This window comes from Penicillium rubens (assembly GCF_028828025.1).
Source record: "Penicillium rubens strain IBT 27055 chromosome Unknown utg000004l_segment0_segment0, whole genome shotgun sequence".
NCBI classification, from domain to species: domain Eukaryota; kingdom Fungi; phylum Ascomycota; class Eurotiomycetes; order Eurotiales; family Aspergillaceae; genus Penicillium; species Penicillium rubens.
In genome coordinates, this window is record NW_026890602.1 from 1,060,470 (window position 1) to 1,087,532 (window position 27,063).

At 49.4% G+C, this 27,063-nt stretch overlaps 13 protein-coding genes across 13 annotated transcripts; 6 read left to right on the forward strand and 7 right to left on the reverse strand.

The window, feature by feature from the left end:
• Nucleotides 1-413: 413 nt before the first annotated feature.
• On the reverse strand, nt 414-1,469 carry N7525_010350 (uncharacterized protein; the record flags this gene model as incomplete). The annotated part of the gene is made up of 5 exons (XM_061215064.1): nt 414-814; nt 870-938; nt 987-1,070; nt 1,134-1,210; nt 1,270-1,469. The coding sequence occupies 5 exons, from the start codon at nt 1,467-1,469 to the stop codon at nt 414-416; spliced, it is 831 nt and encodes a 276-aa protein (XP_061067576.1).
• Nucleotides 1,470-2,999: 1,530 nt separating this feature from the next.
• N7525_010351 (alpha-keto acid decarboxylase family protein) lies at nt 3,000-4,952 on the forward strand (the record flags this gene model as incomplete). The annotated part of the gene is made up of 3 exons (XM_061215065.1): nt 3,000-3,014; nt 3,072-3,207; nt 3,274-4,952. 3 exons carry the CDS (start codon nt 3,000-3,002, stop codon nt 4,950-4,952), a joined length of 1,830 nt encoding a protein of 609 aa, XP_061067577.1.
• A 1,242-nt stretch (nt 4,953-6,194) lies between these two features.
• N7525_010352 (uncharacterized protein) lies at nt 6,195-6,547 on the forward strand (the record flags this gene model as incomplete). Its single annotated transcript, XM_002561586.1, has 3 exons — nt 6,195-6,329; nt 6,380-6,441; nt 6,499-6,547. The coding sequence occupies 3 exons, from the start codon at nt 6,195-6,197 to the stop codon at nt 6,545-6,547; spliced, it is 246 nt and encodes an 81-aa protein (XP_002561632.1).
• A 977-nt stretch (nt 6,548-7,524) lies between these two features.
• Nucleotides 7,525-8,892, forward strand: N7525_010353 (anaphase promoting complex subunit DOC1; the record flags this gene model as incomplete). Its single annotated transcript, XM_002561587.1, has 2 exons — nt 7,525-8,008; nt 8,075-8,892. 2 exons carry the CDS (start codon nt 7,525-7,527, stop codon nt 8,890-8,892), a joined length of 1,302 nt encoding a protein of 433 aa, XP_002561633.1.
• A 263-nt stretch (nt 8,893-9,155) lies between these two features.
• On the reverse strand, nt 9,156-10,566 carry leu2A (3-isopropylmalate dehydrogenase LEU2; the record flags this gene model as incomplete). The annotated part of the gene is made up of 6 exons (XM_061215066.1): nt 9,156-9,388; nt 9,459-10,086; nt 10,172-10,267; nt 10,318-10,383; nt 10,436-10,456; nt 10,516-10,566. 6 exons carry the CDS (start codon nt 10,564-10,566, stop codon nt 9,156-9,158), a joined length of 1,095 nt encoding a protein of 364 aa, XP_061067578.1.
• A 2,017-nt stretch (nt 10,567-12,583) lies between these two features.
• N7525_010355 (HIG1 domain-containing protein) lies at nt 12,584-12,874 on the reverse strand (the record flags this gene model as incomplete). Its single annotated transcript, XM_061215067.1, has 1 exon — nt 12,584-12,874. The coding sequence occupies one exon, from the start codon at nt 12,872-12,874 to the stop codon at nt 12,584-12,586; it is 291 nt and encodes a 96-aa protein (XP_061067579.1).
• Nucleotides 12,875-14,587: 1,713 nt separating this feature from the next.
• Nucleotides 14,588-15,619, reverse strand: N7525_010356 (uncharacterized protein; the record flags this gene model as incomplete). The annotated part of the gene is made up of 1 exon (XM_002561591.2): nt 14,588-15,619. The coding sequence occupies one exon, from the start codon at nt 15,617-15,619 to the stop codon at nt 14,588-14,590; it is 1,032 nt and encodes a 343-aa protein (XP_002561637.2).
• A 328-nt stretch (nt 15,620-15,947) lies between these two features.
• N7525_010357 (aminopeptidase P family protein) lies at nt 15,948-17,580 on the reverse strand (the record flags this gene model as incomplete). The annotated part of the gene is made up of 2 exons (XM_061215068.1): nt 15,948-17,323; nt 17,469-17,580. 2 exons carry the CDS (start codon nt 17,578-17,580, stop codon nt 15,948-15,950), a joined length of 1,488 nt encoding a protein of 495 aa, XP_061067580.1.
• A 441-nt stretch (nt 17,581-18,021) lies between these two features.
• Nucleotides 18,022-19,756, forward strand: N7525_010358 (SSH4 family protein; the record flags this gene model as incomplete). Its single annotated transcript, XM_002561593.2, has 3 exons — nt 18,022-18,505; nt 18,566-18,871; nt 18,927-19,756. 3 exons carry the CDS (start codon nt 18,022-18,024, stop codon nt 19,754-19,756), a joined length of 1,620 nt encoding a protein of 539 aa, XP_002561639.2.
• Nucleotides 19,757-20,926: 1,170 nt separating this feature from the next.
• Nucleotides 20,927-22,659, forward strand: pdeA (3',5'-cyclic-nucleotide phosphodiesterase PDE1; the record flags this gene model as incomplete). Its single annotated transcript, XM_002561594.2, has 3 exons — nt 20,927-20,992; nt 21,173-21,858; nt 21,909-22,659. The coding sequence occupies 3 exons, from the start codon at nt 20,927-20,929 to the stop codon at nt 22,657-22,659; spliced, it is 1,503 nt and encodes a 500-aa protein (XP_002561640.2).
• A 120-nt stretch (nt 22,660-22,779) lies between these two features.
• On the reverse strand, nt 22,780-23,217 carry N7525_010360 (uncharacterized protein; the record flags this gene model as incomplete). The annotated part of the gene is made up of 2 exons (XM_061215069.1): nt 22,780-22,936; nt 22,970-23,217. The coding sequence occupies 2 exons, from the start codon at nt 23,215-23,217 to the stop codon at nt 22,780-22,782; spliced, it is 405 nt and encodes a 134-aa protein (XP_061067581.1).
• A 171-nt stretch (nt 23,218-23,388) lies between these two features.
• N7525_010361 (uncharacterized protein) lies at nt 23,389-24,627 on the forward strand (the record flags this gene model as incomplete). The annotated part of the gene is made up of 1 exon (XM_002561596.1): nt 23,389-24,627. One exon carries the CDS (start codon nt 23,389-23,391, stop codon nt 24,625-24,627), a length of 1,239 nt encoding a protein of 412 aa, XP_002561642.1.
• Nucleotides 24,628-25,001: 374 nt separating this feature from the next.
• N7525_010362 (amidase) lies at nt 25,002-26,952 on the reverse strand (the record flags this gene model as incomplete). The annotated part of the gene is made up of 3 exons (XM_002561597.1): nt 25,002-26,125; nt 26,178-26,761; nt 26,825-26,952. 3 exons carry the CDS (start codon nt 26,950-26,952, stop codon nt 25,002-25,004), a joined length of 1,836 nt encoding a protein of 611 aa, XP_002561643.1.
• Nucleotides 26,953-27,063: the final 111 nt, after the last annotated feature.

The window sequence follows — 27,063 nt, forward strand, 5'->3', positions numbered from 1 at the left end:
TTGGGACCTTGTTTCCAAGTTGGGGAATCAGCTTAACCTACCTAGGTAGAGCACGTTCCTCTAACCCGGGATGAGATAAGGTCCCATTGGTCAATATACTTTGCTATGCTCTGTGCATGCGCTCAGTATATCGCTACAGTGGCGAACGAATGAAGGTATCGAAATTGTACCTGAAAACAGACCTCCGGGGTTTGGCATAGCGGGGCAGAACGCCTTCGGGCACGAAGCGTCTTATTCGAGGTCTTACCCCGAACATTTGAAATCGCCTTCGGCGAAATATTCATTGCCCACTCTTTTATTATCAAAAACCAGCATCTTATTGCATATTCCCACTTTTCATCAAGGTTGGTATTCTCATTACAAACTTGTTTGATTTAAGCTTCTAAATCCTATCATTCAACATGTTCCAACTTTCACGGCAAGACATATCCCCCGTCAATAAGTACATCACTTCCGGTCATGAAGGTAGATGCATCACTGGCGAGGTAGAGATACAGTCCCTTGATTTCCTTCACATGGCCTTGCCTTCCTAGTGACGACATACGGTATGCCTCCTGGAGGGCGGACGGGCCGGCTCCCATCTTTGTATCGAAGAAGCCTGGCGAAACTATGTTGACTCGGGCGAAATCCCGCCACTCACGGGCAAGTGATTTTCCAAAGTGGGTGACGTACGCTTTGGTCGCATTGTAGACAGGCTGGTCAGTAGGAACGTTGACAATGTGTGCGCTCATACTCGAGGTAATGATGAGATTGCCATGGCCTTGCCGTGCGAATACCTCACCAGCATATTTAGCACAATACACAATGCCGTCAACTAATTCTCGGTCAATACCACGATATATTATCTTGTGGAAGGAACGGATCCATACCATTCACAGACATCTGCTTCCGGTACTCTTCCAGAGACTGTTCCAAGATGGGCTTCGAGATCGCCATGCCTTCTCCAAATCAGCTGCCATACATCAAAGCTGCCGTGGAAAACTAACCTGCATTGGCAACGAACACATCAATCTTGCCGAAATCGGCCACGACCTTTGTAATTGTCTCGGATACTCGAGTGGACTCCGAAACTGCAGGTGACAGCTTAGCATTTTGTCGCACTTATGAGAATGAACCTCCAAGTGCCCGCTTACCATCGACCTTGTAAGCGGAAGCCTTTACATCATGCTCCTTTGCTAGGACCTGGGCTTTTTCGATAGCGACGTCATTTCTGTTAATATGGTTAATAGATTACATAGGAGACATACAATGAATAGAAGGAAAACCTACGAATTATACCACAGGGCAACATGAGCGCCAGCTTCAGCCATAGACTGTGCTATCGCATGACCAAGTCCATCCGCAGCCCCAGTAACAACAACCACCTTTCCGTTCATTTTAAACTGCTCCAAAACATTTGAAGGCGTATCCGGGAATGGACGAGGGAAGCCCTCCCGGCTCTGAGCGCAGTCTTCAATGCTCATAGACATCGTATATGTGTTTCGTAGTGGTTGAGGTTTGGAAGCACGATGGGAGAACCCCTCATTATAAAGTATCCAATGTGGTACCCCCGTTGACCCACTGTCGGTGCAGTGTTGCCCGAGACGATCCAAGGCCAAGCATCATGTTGTATTTACGTGACCTGGGTCTTTCAATTGATATCCCGTGATCATCAAAAAGAATTAAAGAGACAAAAAGAGCTGATCCAAGAGTTAGTATATATGAAAATGATGGAAATAAGAAAGTGGGGAATGCGGGATCTTTAAAGTCTACTATATCAGATTCACTCTAGGGAGTTTATTCTTGCGATTTGTTGGTCTGCACCGGACGAGTGGTTTGATTTTCCTCGTGCGACACGAGACCGACGAATATGTTGGCGATTTGGAACCTGGTGTAAAGGAGGATACGTCCGTAGGAGACAATTTTGTCGAAAACTTACATCTATTGTTTCCTGCGCCGGAGGCTATCTCCGAGGCCTGGGCCTCGGTTGATTTTAAAAATGATGATCAAGAGCGAAGATCGGGCAGTACCACTGAGATCGACATTGGAGGTCAAAACTAGAGTTTTCCACAGCTGCCTAGAGCTATCAGAAGTTGCGCTTCAACTCTGGATCTCTCAGATGCACAACCTCGTCTGTGCTTATCGCGGAGGCTAATAGTAGGAGATGTCACTACTGCAATGAAAGGCTGGGAACAGGCCAACCGAGATGATATAAAGGAAATCCGTTGCGTTCGTCAATCGTATCTTACGAGTGACTAAAATCTAGGGTGAGACTTCAATCATCCATCACAGTTCTCTAAAATATATGCTAGTGATCAAGAACCTTGAGGAAGAGATACTCCCGGATGACCTCTATTCTTAGGGAACAAAACCATTCCCGCCGATATCAAGTAGAAAGTCTCTGCTAGCTATTATTCAAAAAGTAGTCCAATACTCGAAGAGTTATAAATTACCTGGTAGCAACCTAGAATCTCTGAACGCGTACCCTGACAACTACCCTCGATCCTACCATTTGTTAACCATTCAGAAGATACTCAGGAGATTGTGTAGTATGCTGAATACGGTCATTGATGGGGTTACTCGTGGTCACACCATGCTGCTAGAACATGCGCGCACAAATCCGAACGGGAAAGATAGTAAGCATGGCGAACTATGAGTTCTCGAAACGTACCTACACTGAGATCTGTGACACCAAGGGAACATTAGGTTTTGGTATTGGTTCGATAGGGTACCACAGCTATGCCGATCTTGCGTATGACTCTCTATCAGGTAATCGATTAGCACGCTTCGGGTGTGCCGTACACCTCACAGCCCCATTGAGCATAATCAATTACCGCGAATGTGTTAATGCCTGAGAAGCAGATACTCTACATCCGATTGTTGGGAGATCAATCCAAAGCAGGTTCATGATGGCGCAATGTGTCTTAGGTATGGCAGGTGTGGCTGGTGGGAATTTCATATAAAAGCCTCGGAGTGAACAGTACTGGGAAATATTCTACACTAACAAAGTTTGCGCCACTATGCATCTTGCTGAGGTATAAAGTGATATGTGAACCCCATTCATCGCTACATGGCTAATACATCTATTGTAGTATCTGTTCCGCCGAATCCACGAGCTTGGAATTCGATCCATCTTTGGCGTCCCCGGCGATTACAATCTAGCCTCCCTTGACTACATTGCTCCGTGTGGTCTCAACTGGGTCGGAAATGTGAATGAACTCAATGGCGGTAAGTAGATACACATACTTTCTACTTTGACCAAAACGTACGAGTCTCATTGTTGTATACACATAGGCTATGCCGCCGATGGCTATGCCCGCATCAAAGGAATAGGCGCAGTCATGACCACATTAGGTGTTGGGGAGCTGTCAGCCATCAATGCCCTAGCGGGATCATGCGCCGAGCTTGTACCGGTCATCCACATTGTCGGATACCCCTCAACGGCTATCCAAGAAAAGCGGCTCCCGATGCACCACACCCTCGGGGATGGCGAATTTGGGCGATTTGCCAAAATGAGTGCCGAAATATCCAGCGCGGTAGTCGTTCTGAAAGAACAGTCAGATGCGACTAGACTCATCGACGAAACAATCCTCCAGTGCTGCCGTTCCAGCAAGCCTGTCTACATCGGCTTTCCAGTGAATCTGGTCAAGGCAGACGTAGATCCATCTCCGCTTGAATGTCCTCTAAGTCTCGAACAACCCAGCCCCAATCCGATGGCAGTTGAGGACTATGCCGTGGACCTGATTCTCGGCCGTATTCGGGCAGCTCAGAATCCGGTCGTCATTCTTGATGGTCTGGCCGGAAAGCCGCACAGCCTGAATACAACGAGGCTATTCGTGCAAAACTCGGGAATTCCTTGCTTTATTACGCCATTGGCCAAGGGCATCATCGACGAGACCTTGATAAACTTTCGCGGTTTGTACTCAGGAAAATCTTCAGAACCTACCGTTTTGGAACAGGTCCAATCCTCCGATCTAATCCTAGAGATCGGACCGCGTCCAACAGATTTCACCACAGCCGGTTTCCAGACCGAGATGCCTCATATCGAGACCATCAAATTCGAACGTCACATAATCCAAATGCAGTTCCAAGGGATTCTGGGGGTCGGCATGAATGGTGTGCTCGAAAGACTCAGCAATATTCTTAATCAAGGCGAAGCAAGATCAGTCTCCACGGCCTCCACGACCTCCGCAACCTCCACACCTCCCCGCAGTCATAGCGGCACACCCGATGTACACGGAACCGCCTCACCCGTGTCAAGCCCACCCAAAGAGAATGCGGACGGCGAAGAGCTCATGGATTTCGAGGGTAACGTTGTCGACAAGTCTCAGCCATTAACCCAAGACTGGATCTGGCCACGAATGGCTTCTTGGCTCCAAGAAGACGACATCGTATCCGCGGACATCGGAACCGCTGCCTTGGGCTCAGTATGGACTCGATACCCGCGCGGAGCAGTTCCACTAGTGCAGTTCCTTTGGTCTTCGATTGGCTATGCCGTCGGCGCAGCAGTGGGAGCCGCCATTGCCGCGCGCGAAGACGAGAAAGAATCTCAAGGCACTCGGCGTCGACGTACCATCCTCTTGACGGGCGATGGTAGCCTCCAAATGACTGCGCAAGAAGTGAGCACCATGGTCCGTCGCAATCTGGGCGTTATCATGTTCGTTGTCTGCAACGAGGGCTACACGATAGAACGGTTGATCAATGGCATGGATGAGGAATATAACGACATCCAACCTTGGGACTATAAGCTTTTGCCGGCTCTTTTCCAGGCCGCTCCGAATACTGCTCGCACTTACGCTGTTCGGACTAGGGCTGAACTGAATATGCTGCTCGACGACCCATCGTTTGGCCCCGCTAGTCATTATGATGAGAACAATCCTCCTCCCTTGCGTATTGTTGAGTTGTACATGGACAAGTACGATGCGCCGGAATGTCTGCATAAACTGGTTGACGAAATTGCGAAGTCAAGGTGATTTGTCTTTCGGTCAGTTATTTAGGCTTGTGTTGCATGTTTGCCTCGGGCATCAGTATTAGATCGAACCCACCTAGATAGACAGATAGCTCTCTTTCTCTCTCTTCCCCTCTCTTCCGGTCCGTCCCTTTGGTTAAAAATCAGATGCATTGTTTCTCCGTATTGATTATCTCTCGTATCGTGATTCCATGGGTTTGTGCTTGAGTCCCTCTGTCTTTGGATTCGTAAACGGCGGACCTCCGGGGCTGTGAATTGCCCTTTCCGGTTAGTTTTGCCTTTTTGGGTTTATGTAGTGTCCCGATACGCTGTCACGTAACCTCCTTTGTCACCTGCTAGTAGTTCCAAGGTTGTGTGATTTGCCTCTCGAATGGAACCCACCCAGTTCGGAATAACTCCAGGCATGGCCATTCGCCGAATCTTTCATCTCAACAATACGCGGGCAGGGGGTGTTGAAAGAGTGGCCGATGATGTCGCCGAGTAGAGGCATGTTCAATAAGTCCAATTGGGAACGATGTCGGAGGAGTTCCGGGTCTCAGAGCTGACTTACGGGAAAGATGTTAGTTACAGGATGGACGTCCAAAGTTACGGGTGGAAAGGCAGCAGTTTCTGGCCTCAAAAGCGGTCATTTTCGCCAATCCCACAGGTCCTCATATTCTGTAATTACATTTCGGTAAATACATAGGTTGAAAATGAAGACATTAACTGATTATTTAGACGAACATGTCATAAAAACAGTAGGGCTGAAAGTGGAATGCCAAGATCCTGCAAAGCTTGACTAAAAGCTTGGTGTCTCCAGGGCCTCAATGTTTCCAACTTCACATCCCACATGGCTTTTATACCTACCTAGGTACATGCTGTAGGCATGTATATATTTAATAAAACACCACAGCCAATACCGAGGTAAGGCTTTTTATTCTCTACTAACCATACCCTCTCTTGCTTATTGGAGCCAACGCATAAGCCGGCAATACCTCTGCCAACCTCAGCCCCACAGGCCTATAATGTGGCTGCCTGTGTGCTGATGGACTGCCCAGTACGGTCTGGACTGGAAAAGAGTTTTACTGCTACTAGTATATAGTACGGAGTCCGGAGTACTACAAGTCCCTTTCGTTTCAATAATAGAAACACACGGCCCCGGCTTATTTACCTTCCCATTTCTCTTTCACGTTTCCCCTCGTTCCTACATATCTTCTTTCTTCTTCGTCCACCTCCCTCTTTTTCCAAGAATACAAAATAATCCAAAATGTTCGGCTGGTTCAAGTCTTCCAACGACCCCAAACCCACTCAGGAGCCTACTTGGGATGCGACCACTATAGCCATGGAACAGCCCTCTAACGCTGAGGCCATGTCTCCCAACAACGTCGTCTCCCAGCAGCCTGTATGCTCTCCGGTTATTCTTTGCTAAGATTACAACTAATTGGCCTATAGAGCCCCGAGTCCATGAAGATGGAACTCCGCGGTGGCGGCGGTGGTGATGTCTGCTGTGGAATGTGAGTCTTCCCATGTTACTTCGGTGTAAGGAAGATGGGCTAACATATTTACAACAGCTGCGCCGGTATCGCTTGCTTCGAGTGCTGCGAGTGCTGCTGCTGCTAGATATCTCGCGAAATGATATATACCGATGTGATGAGCGCGTTGGAATGGAACTTGGCACCTGTGAATAATGCAAGCTAGAATGGAAATCACCTTGTGCAATACGATATTACCGATGAAGAGCTATTCGTTTTATAATACGTGGCGTATCACGATCCCTATTTGACTGTAAAGTGCATCACGCGGCCTGGTATCATATCGAGGTACTAGTTGGGGCTAGTTGTATACCACGGATCTGTTGGAGGAGAATCATTGCCTCAAGGGAATATCCATGTCACTTCGAGATGTTATGGCTAAATTATGCATGTATAGTTGAACTAAGAAATAGAGAGAAAGTTGGTGCGTTCTTAAGACATCTATTTTTTATATATCTTGGAAGAGCTAGAATAACGGGAGCAAAATGAGCGAAGTCTAAATTCCTGAACTGATCTTCTATTTTAAATCGAGGCTAGACAAGCAAAGCGGACATAACCTTGGAAGCATTGGCCATCAGAGGCCGTCAGCTAAGGGAATTCATCTAGTCCGCATATTATGAGAGCTCGCAAGCCAACTAGTTAATGCCCGCTGATATGTGAGGAATTTATAGAAGATTCTTACGATTTGAAAGGTGTCACTAAAAATACGTATATTGGAGAATGACTGCAAGCGATTGCCATGGTGGCCTTTTTAATCGCTAAAGGGACAGGTATCTAGGTACGGGTGTAAATGTATGGCACTGATGCGCAGGTCAAACTGCAAACCGTAAATAAAGGCATTAAACAGCATACAAATGTCATAATCCCAATGGTTGGCTATAGCATGAAAACGTATTTACATAATTTTTAGAATATTCAAAACGTATGGGAGAATTCAATAGGCTGTTACTTGCCAAAACGCCCTCGTAGCTTCCAAGCCGCGCTAACCGCAAAAGGAAATGGAGCTCCCCTCGATCTGCGCGTAAACATCAACTCCTACTAACTTTGCCTAGGTATGGAACAACCATGCCTCACTTGCGTCGCCAACCAAACCCGCGCAGCATAGTACCCAATCAAGACTTCAATGCCCCGGGAGATCTCCGAGCACAGTTCCAGACCCCGCCAGCGCGTCACACTCCCACCAACCCAATCCATCGACACCAACCCCCCTCCACCGGTCCAAATGGTGTCACACCCGACCCAGTCGCGGTCGCAGGACATCCAGCAGCACCAATAAATCCCTTTACAATATTTGGAAGACAGAGGGTAGAGCAGCCACCGCCGCAAATGATGGATGACGACGACTTTGATGATGATTTCGACCCGCGCGGGCACAGCATGCAAGAGCTTGGGAACGACGGGCCACTTGACTTCGACGATTCCTTCGCCACTGGTCAGGATATTGAAGGGCAATTTGATGACTCCGATATTGACGATGAGGAACTGGAAGAAGAAGTCGAGGACCAATTCGAGGACGAAGAGGACCCCGACCACGAGATGCACGATCGCGGTACTGATCCCTGCATAATTTCTTCATGCCTACGCCTCCAGACTGTGAGCTAATATTTCTGTATAGAAAAATCACCCTCCCCTTTACCACCCAACTTGCGCGACATCTCATCGCTCGCTTCCTGGACCGTCTCCACCTCCAAGCCGGGCTGCGGCGTCGCGGCCCTCCGCAACCCTTCCCCGTCACAATACTGGCAATCCGATGGACCACAACCACACACCTTAACCCTCCACTTCTTCAAACTGGTAGCTGTCGTGCGTATCCGCGTATATCTCGATTTCGAGCTCGACGAAAGCTACACGCCCACGAAGATGGTTTTCGCAGCCGGCATGGGCGGCAACGACCTCATTGATTTCGCAACTTGGGAAGGCGACGGACCGTGCGGCTGGGTCGATGTGCCGTTGGAGGGCGTCGGCGGTAGAAACGGCGGGTGGGTGCGCAACGACACTGGGAAGTCCAAACGCCGATCTACTAGTATGCGTCGGCGGACAATTGTGTACCGCAACTGTGACAACCCTGACCATGAGCATGATGATGAGTGCGATCCGTTTTATGAGATCGATGAGCCTGATAGCCAGGACGACGAGGATGATCCCTACTCTGGGAATGTGCTCAAGGCTATGGTCATCCAGATGCGTATTATGGAGAACCATCAGAACGGCAAGGACACCCATGTTCGTGGATTCCAAGTGTTTGCTTGCGATGATAGTCGACGTCGGATGACCGCTGCGCCCTCAGCTTCTGCTGATGCTAGGCGCCGCCGTCCCTCCCTGCGTGGGGCTTATGATCTTCGTGGACGTACTGCAAGTGAAGATGCTGATACTGGATTTACTACCACCGGCCTAGACGAGCCGGAATGGATGGGTGAGCCAGTGATCCGATAAGCAGGGGCTTCTTACAAGGATCAAGTAAAATACCGGCGTTGGGTGGTTTACAAAATGCTAACGGAGGTTTTGTTATCGGAGTTTCAATGTCTTCATGATACCCAGTTCCAATTTTTTTGCATGGGTTTGGGTCTGCTAGTGAATATCATTAGGCATGTTCGTGCCAGTGAAATACATGTTGCATCTTAAAATGGGTATTCATATTTTTAGTTTTCTATGCTAGTCATATCTCATATAGAAACATCGAAGGGGCTGCTTTATATCTACTTAAGCAGCTTCTCCAGCTCGGCGGCGACGGCATCGCCAACTTCGGTAGTCTTGGCTGTGCCGCCAATGTCGCCGGTGCGGACACCAGCCTCGATGACGTTGCTCACAGCCTGCTCAATGACGCGAGCTACGTCGATCATGTTGAAGGAGTACTGCATCATCATGGCAACAGACAGGATAGTAGCAATGGGGTTGACGATGCCCTTGCCAGCAATATCGGGGGCAGAGCCTGTGAGTACCAGTTAGCCATGGCCAGAACCAAGATTGGCAGTACGCAATAGAGATGACAGAACACTTACCGTGAATAGGCTCGTAGATACCGTTGACACGGCTCTTGCCATCAGGAATACCACTCAAACTGGCACTGGGAAGCAGACCCAGAGATCCGGGGATAACACTAGCTTCATCGCTAATAATATCACCGAACAGGTTGCTAGTAACAACAATACCGTTCAGCTTACGGGGGTCCTTGATCATGAGCATAGCGGCCGAGTCAATGAGGTGGTGACCAATGGAGACCTGGGGGTATTCCTTCTCCATAACCTCGGTGACAACCTTGCGCCACAGACGGCTGGTAGCGAGGACATTGGCCTTGTCCAAACTCCAGACGGGCAGGGGCGGGTTGTGCTGCAGAGCGAGGTTGGCGGCGAGACGGATGATGCGCTCGATCTCCTCGCGCGAGTAGGGCTCAGTGTCCATGGCGTATCCGGAGCCATCGTCCTCCTTGCGCTCACCAAAGTAGATACCGCCCGTCAGCTCGCGGATGATGTTGAAGTCAACGCCGCGGCAGATGTCGGCCTTGAGAGGCGAGCTCTCGACCAGCGAGGGCGCAGCGAAGTTGCAGGGCCGCAGGTTGCCGAATGTGCCCATTTCCTTGCGCAGCTTGAGGATACCCTGTTCTGGGCGCACGGCGCCGGTGCCCCATTTCTGTTGGTCCGAATGGGTCAGTAGGCTTATTCTTGGTGTTTGTGCGGGGAGGAAGGAAACGGAGGGGTTGGGGATGTAGACGTACGGGACCTCCAATGGCACCGAGAAGAACGGCATCGGCATTCTTGGCGGCGTTCAAGGCCTCGTCAGTCAAAGGAGAACCGGTGGCATCGATAGAGGCCTGTAATAGTTAGCCATTGAGCTTTTGTCGCGTGGGCGGAGTATACTCACACCACCGAGCAGGTGATCCTGCAGGTTAAAAGTAACACCACGGGACTTCTCAATGACGCGGAGGATCTGAAATTCAATCAGTATGTCTACACCGTGCAATCCCAGCTTGCAATGTTACCTTGACAGCCTCAGCGGTCACCTATTCTCTAATTGTCAGTCCTGTGTTCAATTTCCCCGCGAGAGCTCTCAATGACATACCTCGGGACCACAGTGGTCACCACCGAAGACGACGATGTTGAAGGAAGACATTATGCAGTATATGAAGAGAAATGATTGACTCAATTGGCCGTGTCAGGAGCTTTCAGAATATAAGGGCGGGTGAATTTCAAGGTACAACCCCGCCAACTCCGACATCGGCGCCCGATGACATAAACCCAATCATCGGCGTCGCTTATTCACGGTTACATCGATGAAGATATACCATTCGTTTACCTGTTTCAGCTTTGTTTTGCCCTTGATCCTAGAAAGTTGCTCTTTATTCCTAAGCTTACACTTATGGTGTGGTCTTTCCTGGCTATCTACAGCAAGCAACTCCTTTGTTTACCTAGACAACGTTGATGATTCCAGCGACTACTAAGTCAAGTATACCAAGAGGCTACGGATCCAGACCAATCATTTACAGATATCGCATACATTAAAATCTCGCAAAGCTTGTCCACGGGCCAAGCTATTTCTGCCCACGGTCTTGAAGCCGTGAAGCAATGTCTCTGACCTGCGACTTCATACAGGGGCGCCGTTTCAAATGAGGGTCTAAGTCCTCTTCATGAAAATACTTTCTTGGACACCCGTGGACGACTGCCGATTTCGTTGCTCTCTATTGCAGACTGTATCCCGCTCTTTGCGACAACAGCGTCCGGAGACTGTCAGACTGCTGCATCTGCCCTGAATCGATTTTTAAACGTTATGGGCTCGTTTGCCAATACAGCCGGTTCACCAACATATTTGAGGGTCGAGGCTTGATGGTCATGAGGGCCGAAGTTGGGACCTTAATGAGGGAAAATCAGCGCCTGGCGTATACTCAAACATATATTATTCTGACTAGTGTGTGCCATAGACTCCTTCATTTAGCAACCTTGGAAATTGCAGGGCGGCTTAGATCTAGCTGGAGGGCCTGCGGGCTGGTTGCATGGTCACTAATTCTGGAAGACCGCCTGTGGACCTGGGCACCTGCGCACCACTGATTACTGATCTTAGGTGGAATGTAGTTGTTTCTTCCATCTTAAGTGTCTTTCTCTCGAGATAGAGCAGTGTACGCCTTACGGCACTGGCCCATGTTCAGACAGGCGCTCAGTTATGAGAACCTATAGCTGCCGGACAAAGGATAACTGGAGTGCTATTACCGACTTTCATAATGTATATTCTATGCCTCCGGCATTGGCGGATATACATATCAGCCGGAAGGTACACCCCTGGGACAACGGGAAGGAAGCATCAGGCCGTTCCTTCTTGGCTTAATATGGAAGCCACGACCTTGTGACTATCCTCAGTGCCGCCTTTTAGGTTACAAGGTTATACATTCCGAGATGACTATATAATACCATTGCCAAGGTTCTACGCTCATAGGGTCCGGCCCCGGGGTCCCTGGCCGCTTAATCTTATGGTCAACTCATTACAAGCGTAACATTTACTCAAAAAAGGCCGCTTCTCGCCTTGTTATTATCCACTACCAATATGGATTCTTATCCCAATAGACTACATGTAGTCATTCATGCTTGCGTTATTATCGTAACTGGTGCATTCAATCATACACTTCATCCGGCGTTCCAGGACCACATCCATATTCCCGCTGAGTTTGACTCATTGGCACCTCTTGAAGAATGATTCATTCTTGAAAGAAGAGCAGAAGATTGTTAGACATGCCGAAAGTGATCCATAACGAGGCAGAATGATTACAAGATGCTTATACCTACGGATCTCCCGATATCAGAGCTTACACTACTAACTGCCGACTATAATAGAAGGGATATCTGCTCTCAGCATAATATAAACTCAATTGTTTTATTTATCGAGATACCGTGAAGTAAAGACTTGACGGAGTAGATATAGTAACGTGAAAGGGAGATCGTTGTCCTGCTAAGTGAGTAAGTATGATGGAGAGTGGAAAGGAATGTTTATAATTGAATGCTGAGGACAATTAAAATTGCACTCTAAGAGCTGACTGTGACTGATTTGGTGCATCTTAGTGTAGGCTTTTATATACAATACATATCGACATCTCTATACATATTTCCTCCGTCTATGGTCGCCCTCTTGGAAATTCCTAACCTTAGTTCCCTCCATCAGACTGCTTGACAGGTTCCTTCCTCTGAGCAATATATGGCTTTTGTCGGTCTGCCATGTCTAGCGCAGCCAACGAGACAATGACAGCTAGTGTTAAACCCTGTGCGTAGACACGAGCCTGCACAATCTTTTGTTTGCCCGTCAGGTGCGGGTTGCGGCCGACTAGAATAAAGGAACCGACCATGCTGGCAACAAAAGTAGCACCAGCCAGCTTGTATTTCTGTTCCCTTACCCAACTGAACAGCTGCTGGGACGTACTTTGTTGTTTAGACTCCATTGTTTGGATATATTTGGGTCTGTCTCGAGACTGGGAGAAGGGTGATCTATGAAGGGAGTTGTTAGTGATATTCTCTGTCGAGGAGTAAGGTAGGAGCCCTTACTCTTTATGATCAATTTCTGTTTAGGGGGTTCTTAAGGGTCATAAACACAGCGAGTTTAATAGAGCCTTGTTATCTCTTCGGATCCGACTGATACGATCAATCTCCGATAGATACGAGGTTCGGTCGGTAAAACTTTTCGCCGCAACGATCTTTCTCCACTTTCTCCACTTTCTCCTTCGCTCTAACCGTATTCGGTATCGATTCATACCCGTGAGGTGTCCAGCGGAGTTCTTGCCGAAATCGAAAGGACCATGTTTATATATTGTAGACTGCAACTGGAATTCCAGGAACAACAAAATTCGACCTCGGCCCCCTTTTACTTATATTTCCTCCAAGGCCTTCGTTTCTGCTCGGCATCTTATAACTCATCCTAGGTGCTTTATATCCATCATCTAACAATAATACCGATATTCTCTTTCCCCACTCTACGGTGAGTCTCCTATAACCTACTCATTTTGCCCAGTTACTGATGAAACGGCCTGTATAGCCATGTGGATTACGCGCGGAATCTCGCTCATCAATTTTGGAGTTGCCTCTTCAGCATTGGCATTCCAAGTCTTCGTCTTATACCCATGGCACCATCAGTTAGATGATGAATTCAAAGCTTTGAAAAGAGAACACCAGCGAGTGCTGCACCAGCTCGATATACGAAAGCCCCTGTGAGGATATAAAGGGCAAACCGGAACCGTTGACCTGGACCTGATATATGTCGATGGAGGCGACGAAGGCAATTCCTGCTTTCCTGCTTTGGTTGCTGTCATGGATGGAGTATTTGAGCGTTTTCTTTATAGACAAGTCCAAACCTGCTTGCCTTTTGGCTTAAATACATAGACAAAGAAATCTCAGATTCATGTGAAGAGGATAACTGTAATTAATCGACATGTCATTGATAATGACTGCCTTACGTCTTGCCCGTCATCTTCTATGTTGTCCCTAGCGTTTACCCCCACTTATAGCCTTTTAGTTGTACTATATAAATTAACCATATATCAATAATTACCCTCATATAGCAGTATAATAATGCAAGCTACCCATGGATGTATAAGGAAATGCAGGACGCGGGTGCGAGAAATTGCCGGGTTACGAAAGGCCCAATTAAAGTGATACTGCGGCATTAGGATGGTCAATTATGTTAGTAAGTCCTTGGCATCCCCGAGGTCGAAGCTTCCATGGCCAACTCCAACTATAAACTGCAAGAGTTGTCTGCAAACAGAGAAGACTTCATTGAGTTTACAAACCCTAGTGGACGTGGCACCATTGGTGTCGCTCCTCACCTTATCTCCGAACAAGAGATTGTTTGGTACGAGCAAACCTGCCATCACTGGGTGGAGCTTCCATGTCAATGAACATGGGGTTGTTGAGTGTAAAGGGAACAACGTCTATGCTCCACTGAACTCTGGCAATCACAAAGTGTTTACGGACTCGAAGCCCTATACGGAGCGTGAAGTCAAGGTTATGCCGCGGTTTGATGCTGTTGAAGAGTCCTAAATTCACAGATCCTATACAGCAGCATCCTCTTCATGAGGTTCTATCTTTTGCTTTGATGTTCCCCTCGTGCATTCGTTTAGCTGTACTTTCAGAACTGGCAATTGAACTCCCAAGATACTAAGCTAATGCAAGAACATAAACTCATTCATGAAAGATAACCCCCGAAGATATCCATCTAGATAGTGCTCGGCTCGTTCGTCTTTGAACTTGAGAAGCCGCTCCACACCGTACAGCAACATCCCGATCGCCTTCTGCGACTCTAGTTGCTCTTTTGTTATTCTCCCAACTCCCTGGGTCGCAAGACTAGCTATAACCCGGTCGTAAAACGCTGCCTCGAGTTCCTGACGATCCTCTGTGTCTTGCCAACCACTTAGGGTCATAAAACCGAAAAGACTATCTATGAAATGAAAATTTGACCCAACTGGGAGGTATAGAGCACCATCCCAGTCTAGTACAGCTTGAACCCGGCCTGTGGAGTCGTCGATAAGGTAATTGAATGGGGCGAGATCCTGGTGGGTAAGTGTGATAGGGAGGACGGCGAGATCGCGTAGCCGTGGTAGGAGTTTGCTAATATAGGCGGAAATGCTGTTTCTAAGAGCTGTGCTTCGGAAAACGTAGTTATTGACCTTATGACGAATTGCATCAAGAGTAGAGGTAAGGTCAGATATAGTAGTGTCGGGTGTAGTAGTGTTCGCCTTAGCTCCCCGAGTAACGAGGTCTGCAAGGTCTAGGACAGTCACCATCTTCTTCTGGAGCGGCAGTTTATAGTCCTGAGTTAAGACATTGATATACGGTGTCCCTTCCGCAAAAGGTGATGTATAGACAAATAGCCCTTCGTACATGCCCCGGTATGTTACCAAGGGTACAATATATCCATGAATGCGGCTAGCTTCGATGACTCCAAAGAGGTCTTGCTTGTCGCTTCGGAACTGGACGGCAGTACGATGATCGGTGTGTATGGAGTGAGTATGTAATATAGCGGTGTAGCTCATGCTTCCCTGGAAAGGGCTGGGCTGAACGTCTACCTTGTCGGTAGTGTTGGGGAAAAGGATCGGGGCGATATGGTTCAAGACGAACTGATGACACGATGCCTGGGAGAGGTTTGGTAGTGGCTCGAAGAATTGAGCCACGACGAGTGTCTGGTAATCGTCCATTGTTAGGGCGTACCCACTCTGGCATAAAAGTTACACTTTCTGGCGAACGTGAAGGCAAGGAGTTTGATTGTGCTGTGTACGCTGCTGTACTGTCGTCGTTCGAAGGGAGGGACGACTTATTGCCCGTATAACAAGGAACAATTGGTCTTCAAGTTGACAGAGAGGGGAAGGAAAAAGAAGAAAGTCCTAGGGAGAGCCAGAGATCTCTATTTTAGTAAGGCGGTGAGTATTCTACTACCCCGTATCAGTTCTGCCAAAACATTTCTCAATCGTCCCAATGAATGGATGTGTCTCCCGCATGCCGCTATTTATTGTACTAAGCTCTACTCTATGCGGATCCTCTAATAATGGCAAGCATTTCCTCGCCCTTTGGCGCAGTAGTGAGATTCTCGTACCCAGTAGCAGTCACAAGAATATCATCTTCAATGCGCACTCCACCAATATGGACATATTTTTCCGCGACATCGAAATCAATATACCGGGCGTAGGGCTGGTGGCGCGCGTTAGCCATAGCTAGAGGAGAGAAGTAGAGTCCTGGCTCAACGGTCACGACCATTCCCTCTTCCAGCAGCGGAGCGGAGAGAGTGCACGGCGGAAGACAGGTGGAGTTCAGGATCGGGCGGTATTGGAGCTCATCGGACCGCTGAATAGCCATGATTGACCGCTCCGATACATCGTGGACTTCAAGACCGACATGATGACCAAGTCCGTGTGGGAAGAATACTTTGGATACGCCAGATTGACGGAGCTCATGAATCGTGCCGTTCTTGAACACACCCAGAGCCAGGAGACCCTCGATCGCGATGTCATGGGCTAGATTGTGGAGAGATAGATAGCGTGTCCCTTTCCGAATCAGTCGGATACACTCATCTTGCATGCGCTCTACTAGCTTATAGATATCCCGCACGTAGTCGCTAGGCCACTCGCCGGTAAGCGGGAAGGTCCGCGTCACATCACTCGCATAGCAGTTCCACTCCGCGCCAGCATCGAGACAGACGAGAGGTTTCTTGTTGAGAGTTTCGTTATTTCGGTCGTAGTGCAGGACAGCGGCGTTGGGCCCCGATGCTGCGATAATCTGGTATGCCTGGTTCCGGGCGCCGTGCGAGATACAGGTGTTCAAAAATGATCCTTCGATCTGGGACTCATTGGACATAGACTGGATACTCTCCAGGATTCTCCGATGAGCAAGTCCCGAAACTTTGTTGGCCTGGCGGATCATCCGGATTTCATATTCGTCCTTGACACCTCGGGCTGTGTCCATAGCAGGCCTTAGCTGTTCCAGGTTCAAAGGCAGATCTTTTGGCAGATGCTCGGGCTTCTCCGAGTCATGAATTAGGTACAGCTCGCTGCCTTGCTTTCGCTCGTCCAGCCACGCCTGCAGCTCATATTTGAGCGAGGCGTGATACCGTACATGGCCCACATCATATCGGTCTTGCGCGTCCTCCCGTGAGAGGGTCGGTCCCATCCAAATAGCACGGTGGAGGTCAAAATCCGGGACATAAAGAGATAACAGGTCTTGTTCAATATCGTACGTCAGGGAACAGTCGGGCTCGTCGACCCCACTCAGGTAGTAGAAGTACCGTCGTTGTCGGAATGGGCGCGATTGATCGGAGTCGCGCAGATTAATTGTCGGCTGTCCGGAGAGGAAGATCAAGCCACTTGAAGCTCCAAGCTTCCGGGCGACGTTGCGCGCATGGTGCTTGGCTGGTCAGAGCGGTCTGGTCAGCTCGAGTCTCAGACGACCACCGGTCGCAGTTCAGTGGAGTAGCAAACAGGTATGTGAGGCAAAGGAGGATAAATGAAGGCATTCCGACCTTGCGATGTGCACTGTAGGGAGAAGTGTACCGACCTGGGTATTTATCGCAAGAGGTAGGTGTCACCACGCGGATATTATAGGAGTCGAGGGGATTGATCATGATGTCTTGAGCTGCAGACCCCTGGGCACCACTATCTGCACGCATTCTTAAAAGAAACTAAAACTCAACAAAGAGAGGGAAGAGGGATCTCAAGTAAGGAGGCAGGAGAGAGGGGAAGAGGAGAGAAGGGCTTATCCTGAGTAGGGATAGATAGACCGTATCAGCCCCAGTGTGACCCCGACTGCTATATTACAGCTATTTCTGAGGTCAAAAGCCAAATTTTTGTTAGAGACATAAGATTCCTTCAAATATTCCAGAAAACAGGATCTCCAAATCCAGGAACCGACTCATACATTGCCTTGCATTGTTAGTTATAAAGCTTCAGGTCCTGGGCCGAAAACGTCTTAGATAACCCGCCCATTTCACCTGGGCACCTGGGCCGCGCCCACTTATCTCTCTCACACCTCCTCTTTACCACCCCATCTCAATATTTCCCCATCTCTTGACTTTTTCTCTTTTTTTGTTCTTTTACTTGACGCATGAACGATGCAGGGTCCTGAGGCTCCGAGCCCCGGTGCGCTCGCAGGCCTGCCATCAACCCTGAGCACAGTGATAGGCAACCCGACGACGTCACCGATTGGCTTTGTCTCCTCAACGCTACCATTACCAACACCGACACAAAGCGATACATCACTTTCGCAGCAACAAATCCAAGCGAATCTACAGAATGTCATCTCCTCTTTGTCGATGGAGTCCCATCCCGAGCCTATGCTGGCCAGTGGCAACTCGAGCGGCTCAACCGGCAAAGGCATCTTGATTGGGATCTTGTCTGCGTTCGGCTCGGCTGCCGTCGCATTTATTGTTCTAGCGATCTTTTTCTTTTTCAAATATACCCGCCAGGGGCGGATCATGCTCGATCGCATTGGCAGGCCCGGTGAATACGACGACGAGCAAGCGTTCTTGCGCGAGGAAGAGGCGGCCCTAGAGTCAATGGATGACTTGGCGCGATCGGAATATTTGCGAGCAAAAGGTAAGTCTGGAAATGAACTTCCATGTCTGTCTCTTCGATCCTTTTCCTAATGGGCTGTAGCTTTTATCCAAGGAAACCCCCCCGAGTCCGTGCAAAGCGACATCTCCCTATCACAATTCCTCGCGATCCAAGAAAAAGGTGTATCTGCCTGGGAATTCCAGCCAGAGCTGGAAATTGCAAACTGCTTTGTGGAAGGACGAACAGAAATTGAGTTCTTCGACTCGGAGTGCAGTGTGCAGACCAACCTGCCAATCCCTAAGCAGAATGATGTCTACTACTGGGAGGCGAAGATATACGATAAGCCTGACTCGACCACAATCGGCATCGGTGTGACCACGAAACCATACCCCCTGTTCCGAATGCCTGGTACGTATTACAACTCAAGTGTCTCTCCCGAGAAATTCGCGCTAACAACCGCTAGGCTTCCATAAAACCTCTGTTGCCTACCAATCTACGGGACATCGCAGACTCAATCAACCATTTAATCCCACCCCATACGGGCCTCCACTACTTCAGGGCGATGTTGTTGGTGTAGGCTACCGACCTCGATCTGGCACCATCTTCTTCACACGGAACGGCAAGAAATTGGAGGACGTGGCTCATAACTATCGCTCACAAAACCTCTTTCCCACCATCGGTGCTAACGGTCCTTGCACTGTCCACGTGAACTTTGGCCAAATGGGATTTGTGTTCATCGAAGGCAATGTCAAAAAATGGGGCTTGGCCCCCATGACTGGCAGCCTCGCCCCGCCCCCACCCTATGGCAGTGAACAAGGCAGCATTCTACTCGAGTCAGGCCGCGAGAGTGCGGCTCAAATCTCCCAGCGCGTTTACCAAAATGCACACTACGCGGCCTCAGGCTCGAGTGTTAGGATCCCTCCGGCGCCCAGCCCAGGACCTTCTCGATCACCAACTGACATTTCCCTCGCTCAGCTGACCCACATCCCTTCTCATGAAGATGCTGGCGAGGGGTCCAGCCGTTTTGCTTTGGCCAATGCAGAGGACAACGTCGCGGCAGCTCCTGATAGTCAAGAGCCAGACGCCCCGCCGCCAGAGTATTCTAGTCCCGACGGCAGTCGCAGGGGCAGCGATGCCTCTGAAGAAAGTCCACCTAGCTTTAGGGATTCTGAGCACCCCGACTCTCCATCAAATCACTCTGTGGATTCCGGTGGTCAATTTCTACCAAGTTACCAAACTGTGGTGGAGAGAGACTTGAACGAACATAACTCAGAGGCCAACGATCGGTCCTGATGCAACATCTATTCCCCACTTTGCTTTTGAACATACCTCATGGCGCATGAGAGGCTTTGTCTGATCATTTCTTTGTCGTTTTATTTAGCGGGTTCACGGAAGGCGTTATAGCAGTTGGCGAAGGCAGATTCTTGGTTATTGTGGTATGTTTTCTGTCTGGATTGGGATGGGCTTTGCGTCCCTATTGTCCCTTGCCCTTGGGGAGTCATTCAATGAATTCGTTATAAGGGCACCGTCGTTTTGCCATCGTTGCCCTTGTTGACCGCATACCCTCTTTATGTTAAATCTGTACATTTATTTGAAGTCAGGCAGATCTATTGACAGGTCACATGCTGATCCACTACACAATTTGACAGATGGAAGGCTATAAAGAAATGTACTCCGTAGGTCTCACTATGTTAAGATGAACATCTGAATTGGTAATCCTTTGAAGGCGAGATCGTAGTGTGGATGGAGGTCATCGATAAAATTACTCATACACCATCAGACGTTACCTGCATACGTACGGAGTACTTTACCTATAAATCTCCATCTGATATCTCAGACCCCAGATCTTCATTCCGTATCCGTGGCTCCATTGCGGTCATACCCCACTAGAATCCACTTGGTCCACTCCCGGCGTCTCCGACCAAACCTCACCTTAACAGAGTACTTTGCTGAAACAAATATCCTCCAATCGGCACTGCAGTTTACCTGCAGTAGTGTATCTTACGCACAAGGCGCCCCATTGTGATACGGAGCTGGGGAAACATCTACCCCACGAAATCGGAGTTCTCTTATCTGCACTCTGCCGACCCAGCCTCCAGATTTCTGTCGCTTCGCGCGTCTCTATCTCTCTCGCCGAGGAACAGCAACTCTGCTTCCTAGAGATAGGCCTATCCTATGTATGGCACATGGTACCTAAAGGGCTGTTAGTTCCGAACATCTTTGAGCAGTCCGAATCACAACCCGTGTGCGCTACTATCGCGTTGCGACGTAATTTCTTTTTTTTTCCCTCAGTCTTTATTGGCCGCCTCTCATATCCCATATTTCGATTATCAGCCAGTCTATTTGAGCCTCCGTGAAACATTTCTATCATTGAAATCAGCCTACTATTGGGGATTAGGCGTACTCAGGCAGCTTCACTTGCTCTTGGGCCGTGACAAGTCTAGTTTATTGTTCGTGTCTCACATGTCCACGAAGGGCGAGACAAGTGGAACAATGGCTGAGGAACCAGCATTCCACGTCATTGTCTTGGTAAGTCAGGACCCGTTGATTTGTTTCGTGTCTGTTGCAGAACCCGTCACGTGCCGGGCCAGGTATCCAGGTCTGATAGATATCTTGGCGATTGGATGTTGCTTTCTCAACTTGCCTGATGGCGGGTTCTAGCAGATGGAACCCTGCAAATTCTACTTCGCTGGATGCTGACTACCTCAGGGCCCGACCGGTGGACCCCGCGAAGATAGCGTCACGGGCATTCTTGTCCGGTCAACGTCAACGAAATGGTCTTCCAACTCTGTGGTTGCCGTTGATGCGGGTACCCTTCTCGCAGGCATCATTCGATTACTGGAGCGATACATCCCCGAATACAGGGATGATCAGGGGATGATGACAAGTGGGCCATTTCAGGGGCTAGAGCTGCCCTGTAGCACAGCACAGGCAAATGCAGCCCACGTATTTCGCGAAATCATCGGTGCTGTTCTCATCACACACCCTCATCTAGATCATATCTCAGGGTTGGCCATTAACACTCCAATTCTCGAGGCGGGCAACGGGCCAAAGCCTGTGGCTGCTTTACCATCTGTGCTATCCGCTCTGAAAAACCACATGTTCAACGATGTCATATGGCCTAACTTGTCGGACGAGGATGGCGGTGCTGGTCTGCTCACATATCAGCGATTGGTGGAAGGTGGAAACCCTCGTTTCGGTCGTGGGGACAGTAGAGGCTATGTCAGGGCGTGCAATGGCCTACTGACAAAGTGTTTGAGTGTTAGCCATGGGCGGTGCAAGCAGCGATACCATCCGGAAAGCGGAATGCATCATCGAGTCGGGAGTACCGTCTTTTCCGATCACCAATTGATGCTTCCTTCAAGGGCGATTTCAGTGGACCATACCGATGGCAGGTAAGCTAAGATTCACAATCTTCCAACGAAACTCCTTAACCATTCCCCAGCTTCTATTCCCCCGCTCGCTCTCCACGTCTACTCCCCTCCAACTCCAAAGAGCCAGTGATGGCAACAGTGGAGAGTTCTGCTTTCTTTCTGCGCGATCATCACACCGGCAGCGAGATCATCGTGTTTGGTGACGTCGAGCCCGACTCGGTCTCCATGGGAACCCACAACAAACGGGTATGGGAAGCCGCGGCCCCGAAGATCGCCACGGGGAAACTACGAGCGATCTTCATCGAATGTTCTTACAATGACAGCACCGACGACTCATATCTATACGGCCACATGTGTCCACGACATCTCGTCTCCGAGCTCAGCGTGCTCGCCAACAGAGTTACGGAAGTGCGGGATGCGACCACGGGAGAGAAAAAGCGCAAGCGTGAGCCCCCCGCCGAGACTGGCAGCGAGCAAGTGAGCCCTCGATCGAAACGGACTCTAAGCTCCTCGGCCGACAAAGGCAGGACCCCCGAGCCGCCTGCTGAGCCTCGATCACATCCGAGCGAGTCATTTGAGACCCCTCAGATACCCAGAGCGGACATCGCAGATACTACGGGGAATCCGGACTCTGGGACTTCGGTTGATACTACTCTTCCTCTGGAAGGATTAAGGGTCTACATTATTCACATCAAGGAGAATCTCACTGATGGGCCTCACCCTAGGGACCAGATCCTGAGAGAGCTCCAGGATCATGGTGAAGCAGCCCATCTGGGTTGTGAATTCTTTATCCCGAATCCTCTTGAGGGAATATGGATTTGAGACTTATGGGTATCACTAGGAGGAGGATTTTTGTTGGTTTTTGGTGCAGCGTTCTCTTCGTCATTCAATGTATATTAATCCGGGTTCATTTCTCAGTCAACGAATATTCTTATTGCATCTTTACATTCCATGTAGACTCCCGTAGAATTGGTCTGACCATGGGGAATCACCGGCGATAGACAGAATTTGATATTTGAAGTCCGAGTCGGCTTGGCTTTTTACATTCTGGGTACCCATCTGTCTACCAGGCTTGGGGTTTCTTTCCATCTCAAAAGCGCTAGATAAATCTATTCTTCTATATGAAATATACCTATCTACATTTGAGCTGGGTGTCTTTATATACACCCATTGAAAGACCTGATAGCGAGGCGCAGTCGAGTGCCAATAGCAGCTACCACCAACATAAAGCTCAATAGCCTCGAAGTATTGCAAGATCTCCTTTGAAGTGGGTTTCTCCAATCTTTCCTTCTTGAGCTTCGCAGCCAGGGACTCTTGTTCGACGATAACACCAAGAAGGATCATCTTTGCCGCATCCGCTGTGATATTGTGCTCCTTCATCAGAACCACTACTCCGTTTCTCATTCGATTAGTCTCCCAGCTCGTTCACATGACCAGGCTCGTGTCTCTATTTAGGAAAAGCGAAAATCATCCTCACGTCGGAATTAGTCGCCCGACCACGTTAGAAGCAGCACTTCATACAGATCACTCGTTTTGAGCCTTCATTTTGCCATGATTAACCCTCAAGACAGATTCTGGTCTGAAGGCCAGAACTACTGCGGCCCGAGCGAAAACCCCACCACCGAAACATATTGCAACGTCTGGGATTGGGATCAACTTCGGATGGTCAAGGTCAAAGGCACCGCCAAACTATTTCCGCCCGAAGAGGATAGGGAGCTCTCAATTTTGGCGCGATTCGCCGATTATCTATCGCCGGAAGTTCGCGCTATCACAGTCGACGACGATGGGCTCCTTACAGGGGTTTCGACGAATCCGGAAGAGGACGATACTCTATTTCTTGCATATATTCCTTTCCCACTCTGTGGATCGCTGGCCGATTGCCGTACAATCCAGTACTCTAAACTCCAAGAGCTCGACAGGCTTGGTCCGTTCATTGATCTTGTATCGTACGAAAACGAATCTGGGATCTCCCAGAAGGTTGTTTTCAAGTTCAACGTCTTGAACAAGCCTCTGAGACTACAAATGGCCTGGGATGAACTCAACATTCTCAAAAGTCTACCGCCGCATCCTAATATCATACCATTTGATCGCGTTGTCCTTGAAGACCAGGAGTCTCGGGTGATTGGGTTCACAACGAAGTACATCCCAGGTGGAACACTCGCCAATCCAAAGATCCCTTTTCGATTCCAGTGGTTACAACAGCTTACTCAAGTCGTGGATTTTCTCAACCTAGAACTAGGGATCATGCACCAAGATATCGCACTCCGAAATCTGCTGATCGATCCTTGCACAAATAGTATCGTTCTCTTTGATTTTGATCGGGCTGCATCCGGGAAGAAACGGCTATACGAAGGTCGAGATGACGTTACTAGTGTCGTCTTCACACTCTACGAGCTTGTCACGAACGATACATCCTTCTCGGATATCCCCCACTCGGATCGACATATAGACATGGTGCAAAGTATCTCAGAATGGATTGTTAGTCGCGAACTGGACTCTGAGGTGTCAAAATTTCGCAACTTTTTAAGCGAATGGGTAGCAACACGAAGGTCCGGCGGGGATATGGAACGATACCTCAATGCACCACACCGATTTACATGGCCGGACCTACCAACAGCGCCCGACTACAATGTACCATTCGAGATGGGCACAACCTGGGATGGAAAGTCAAACTGGATCACTGGCCATCGGTCTAGATCCACCGCAATGGAGATGGGGCAGTATTGCTTTCGCTGGGAGAGGCCACCACAAAGCCGCTCGTCGATCGACGCTGAGAATAGTGTAAAGTAGTCAACGATGGAAAGCTATTTGTGAATGACAGTGCTTAGTCACAATGAACCAAGATGCCAGCCTCATACCACAAGTAAATTTAGCCTTAAGTAAAGCGAGTGTGATTTGTAAAGAGCAGGATCTGCTTAGCTATTTAACCTATGTTGGGCTTACAAAGTAGGCGAGTGATGCGGTGGCTACTACACAGAGAAAGTAAAAGACTAAATGAATGTACGGGAAGGGAGTAATTCCGGCTGACAACAGAGAAGCTTGACTAGGACGTATCTTGCTGAGTCGAAGGAAGGCTTCCCTCGTAGCTCGTAAATAAATACACGGGAATGTACTATATGACAAAAAGGTCAACCTGCCACGATTGACTACAATCTCCCTTCTGCCTACTTAGACATACTCTCCTTGGTCTGTGCAATGATATCTTCCCACACAGAGGCATCAGAAGGAGTCCGCAGACCCTTACCCGCCGAGGCAGTTCCATTTTCCTCAAGCGAAGGACCGCTACTAGGCAGGTCCAAGATAGGCTCTCCATCTCGAGCAAAGGCGATCAGATCCTCCTCGGTACCCCACTCGCCCATAGCCATCACACCGATAGGCACACCGCTATCGGGGTTGTAACCAGCAGGACAACTGATAGCAGGACAGCCAGTAAAGTTGGCCAGCCAAACATATTCCATATTCCGTACAGAGGATTTGGCATCCGACAAACCGCGAGACAGATCGGCCTCACCACCGTCAATATGCCATCCAGGGATGGGCGTTGTGGGCGAGACGATGAGCATCCCGGGGTGAGCCTTGAAGAGATGCGCGAGATGCGTCATGAGGAGATTGCGCAGCCGCTGAGAGGCGAGTAAGTCCTGTGCGGTGATCTGGTACATGCCCATAGAGACAAGCACCTTATTGGGGGCTGTGAGCTGCCGGATCTTGCTTGCATCAACTCCAGATGCGATCTCCGCCATGATGGTAAGAGCGTGGGCACGCTGACCCTCGGGCAGATAAGGGATTTTGATATCGATAACATTGTAGCCTTGCTCGCGGTAGTAGTCGAGCGCCCGATCAAGCACAGCGCGCACAGGGCCCTCGGCGCGGTCAATCCAGTCGCGGACGATACCAATTGTCTTCGTCCTCTTGGTATCAGGGTGCGGGGGAGCAGGATAAGGGAACTGCGATGAGATCGGGTCTTCTGAAGGTGGTGCCGGAGTGGCCATGATGCGATAGGCGAGAGCGAGGTCATCGATGCTAGCAGCCATAGGACCGATTACACCAACAGTGGGCGCGAGACTTTGGGATGGCGCGCCAGACACACGGCCATGCGACGGCTTCAGGCCCCAGATACCACAGAACGACGATGGGATACGAATTGAGCCTCCGCCATCTGCACCAAGCGCAATAGGTACAAGACCCGCCCCGACAGCGTACCCAGAGCCACCAGACGAACCGCCACAATAGTACTCTTTATTATGGGGGTTCCTAGGTGTTCCATAGTTGGGATTGTTGTTATTTGTGTCTGAAGAGTGTTAGCTACTGCAACCCGATGATGACCAATAATTGGAACTCACCTAGTCCAATCTCATGCATGGATGTTTTTCCGATGATTATAGCTCCGGCGTCCAGCCATTGCTTCACACACCACGAAGTCGCATCAGTACCGTGCTTGAAATCCAGTTTCGAGCCTAGCGTGCGCTTATACCCGGTGAGGTGCACCTCATCCTTCACTGCGACCGGCACGCCGTCGAGCGGACCCAACGACTTGCCCTTTTTGTATCGCTCCGTAGACTCTTCCGCTGCTGCACGGATCAATTCGGCTTGAGACTCCAGGAAAGCAATTGAGTGTTTCCCGGGCGGCTGGGTATCACGTCGGACCAGAGGCAATAGCGTCTCGATGACAGCGGTCGGGGTCAGCTCTCCTGACGAGTAGAGCGCGTGGTAGTCGGCAGAAGTATAGTATCCATGGTCTCCCTTCCTGCGATCCACAATTGCAGACACCGATTTCGCTGCGGACTCGGCCTGGCTGGTATTGTCGACTGGAATGACGGTTGGATCGTAGCGGCCGGCGTACTGGCTTAGGTGGGGAATTTCACGGATGACACTGAAGCCGGCATTACGCCAGAAATGGCTTTGGATAAAGCCAACGTTATGGATTCTGACATAAGTAGCGGGGAATTAGCACGTTGCGATCGTTCAATGGAGCTCTCCTGTAGCTTACAATGTAGCCCCGATGGCTAGGGGCGTGCCGCGGAAGACCGGTAGGACTTGGTCTTCATACTTGTACGGCACTTTGGGACCCTCCAGGGCTGGAGGGTGATTAAGAAAAGACTGTTCGTTGGAGGGCATAGTGTTGATTGCAGAATTGGTTTGCGCGCCTCTCCGGCTCATATATTGTTCCTCCGATGATATCACATGCCGCGGCTAAACCGCAGCAATGCAAGGTTTATTTATTCTCCG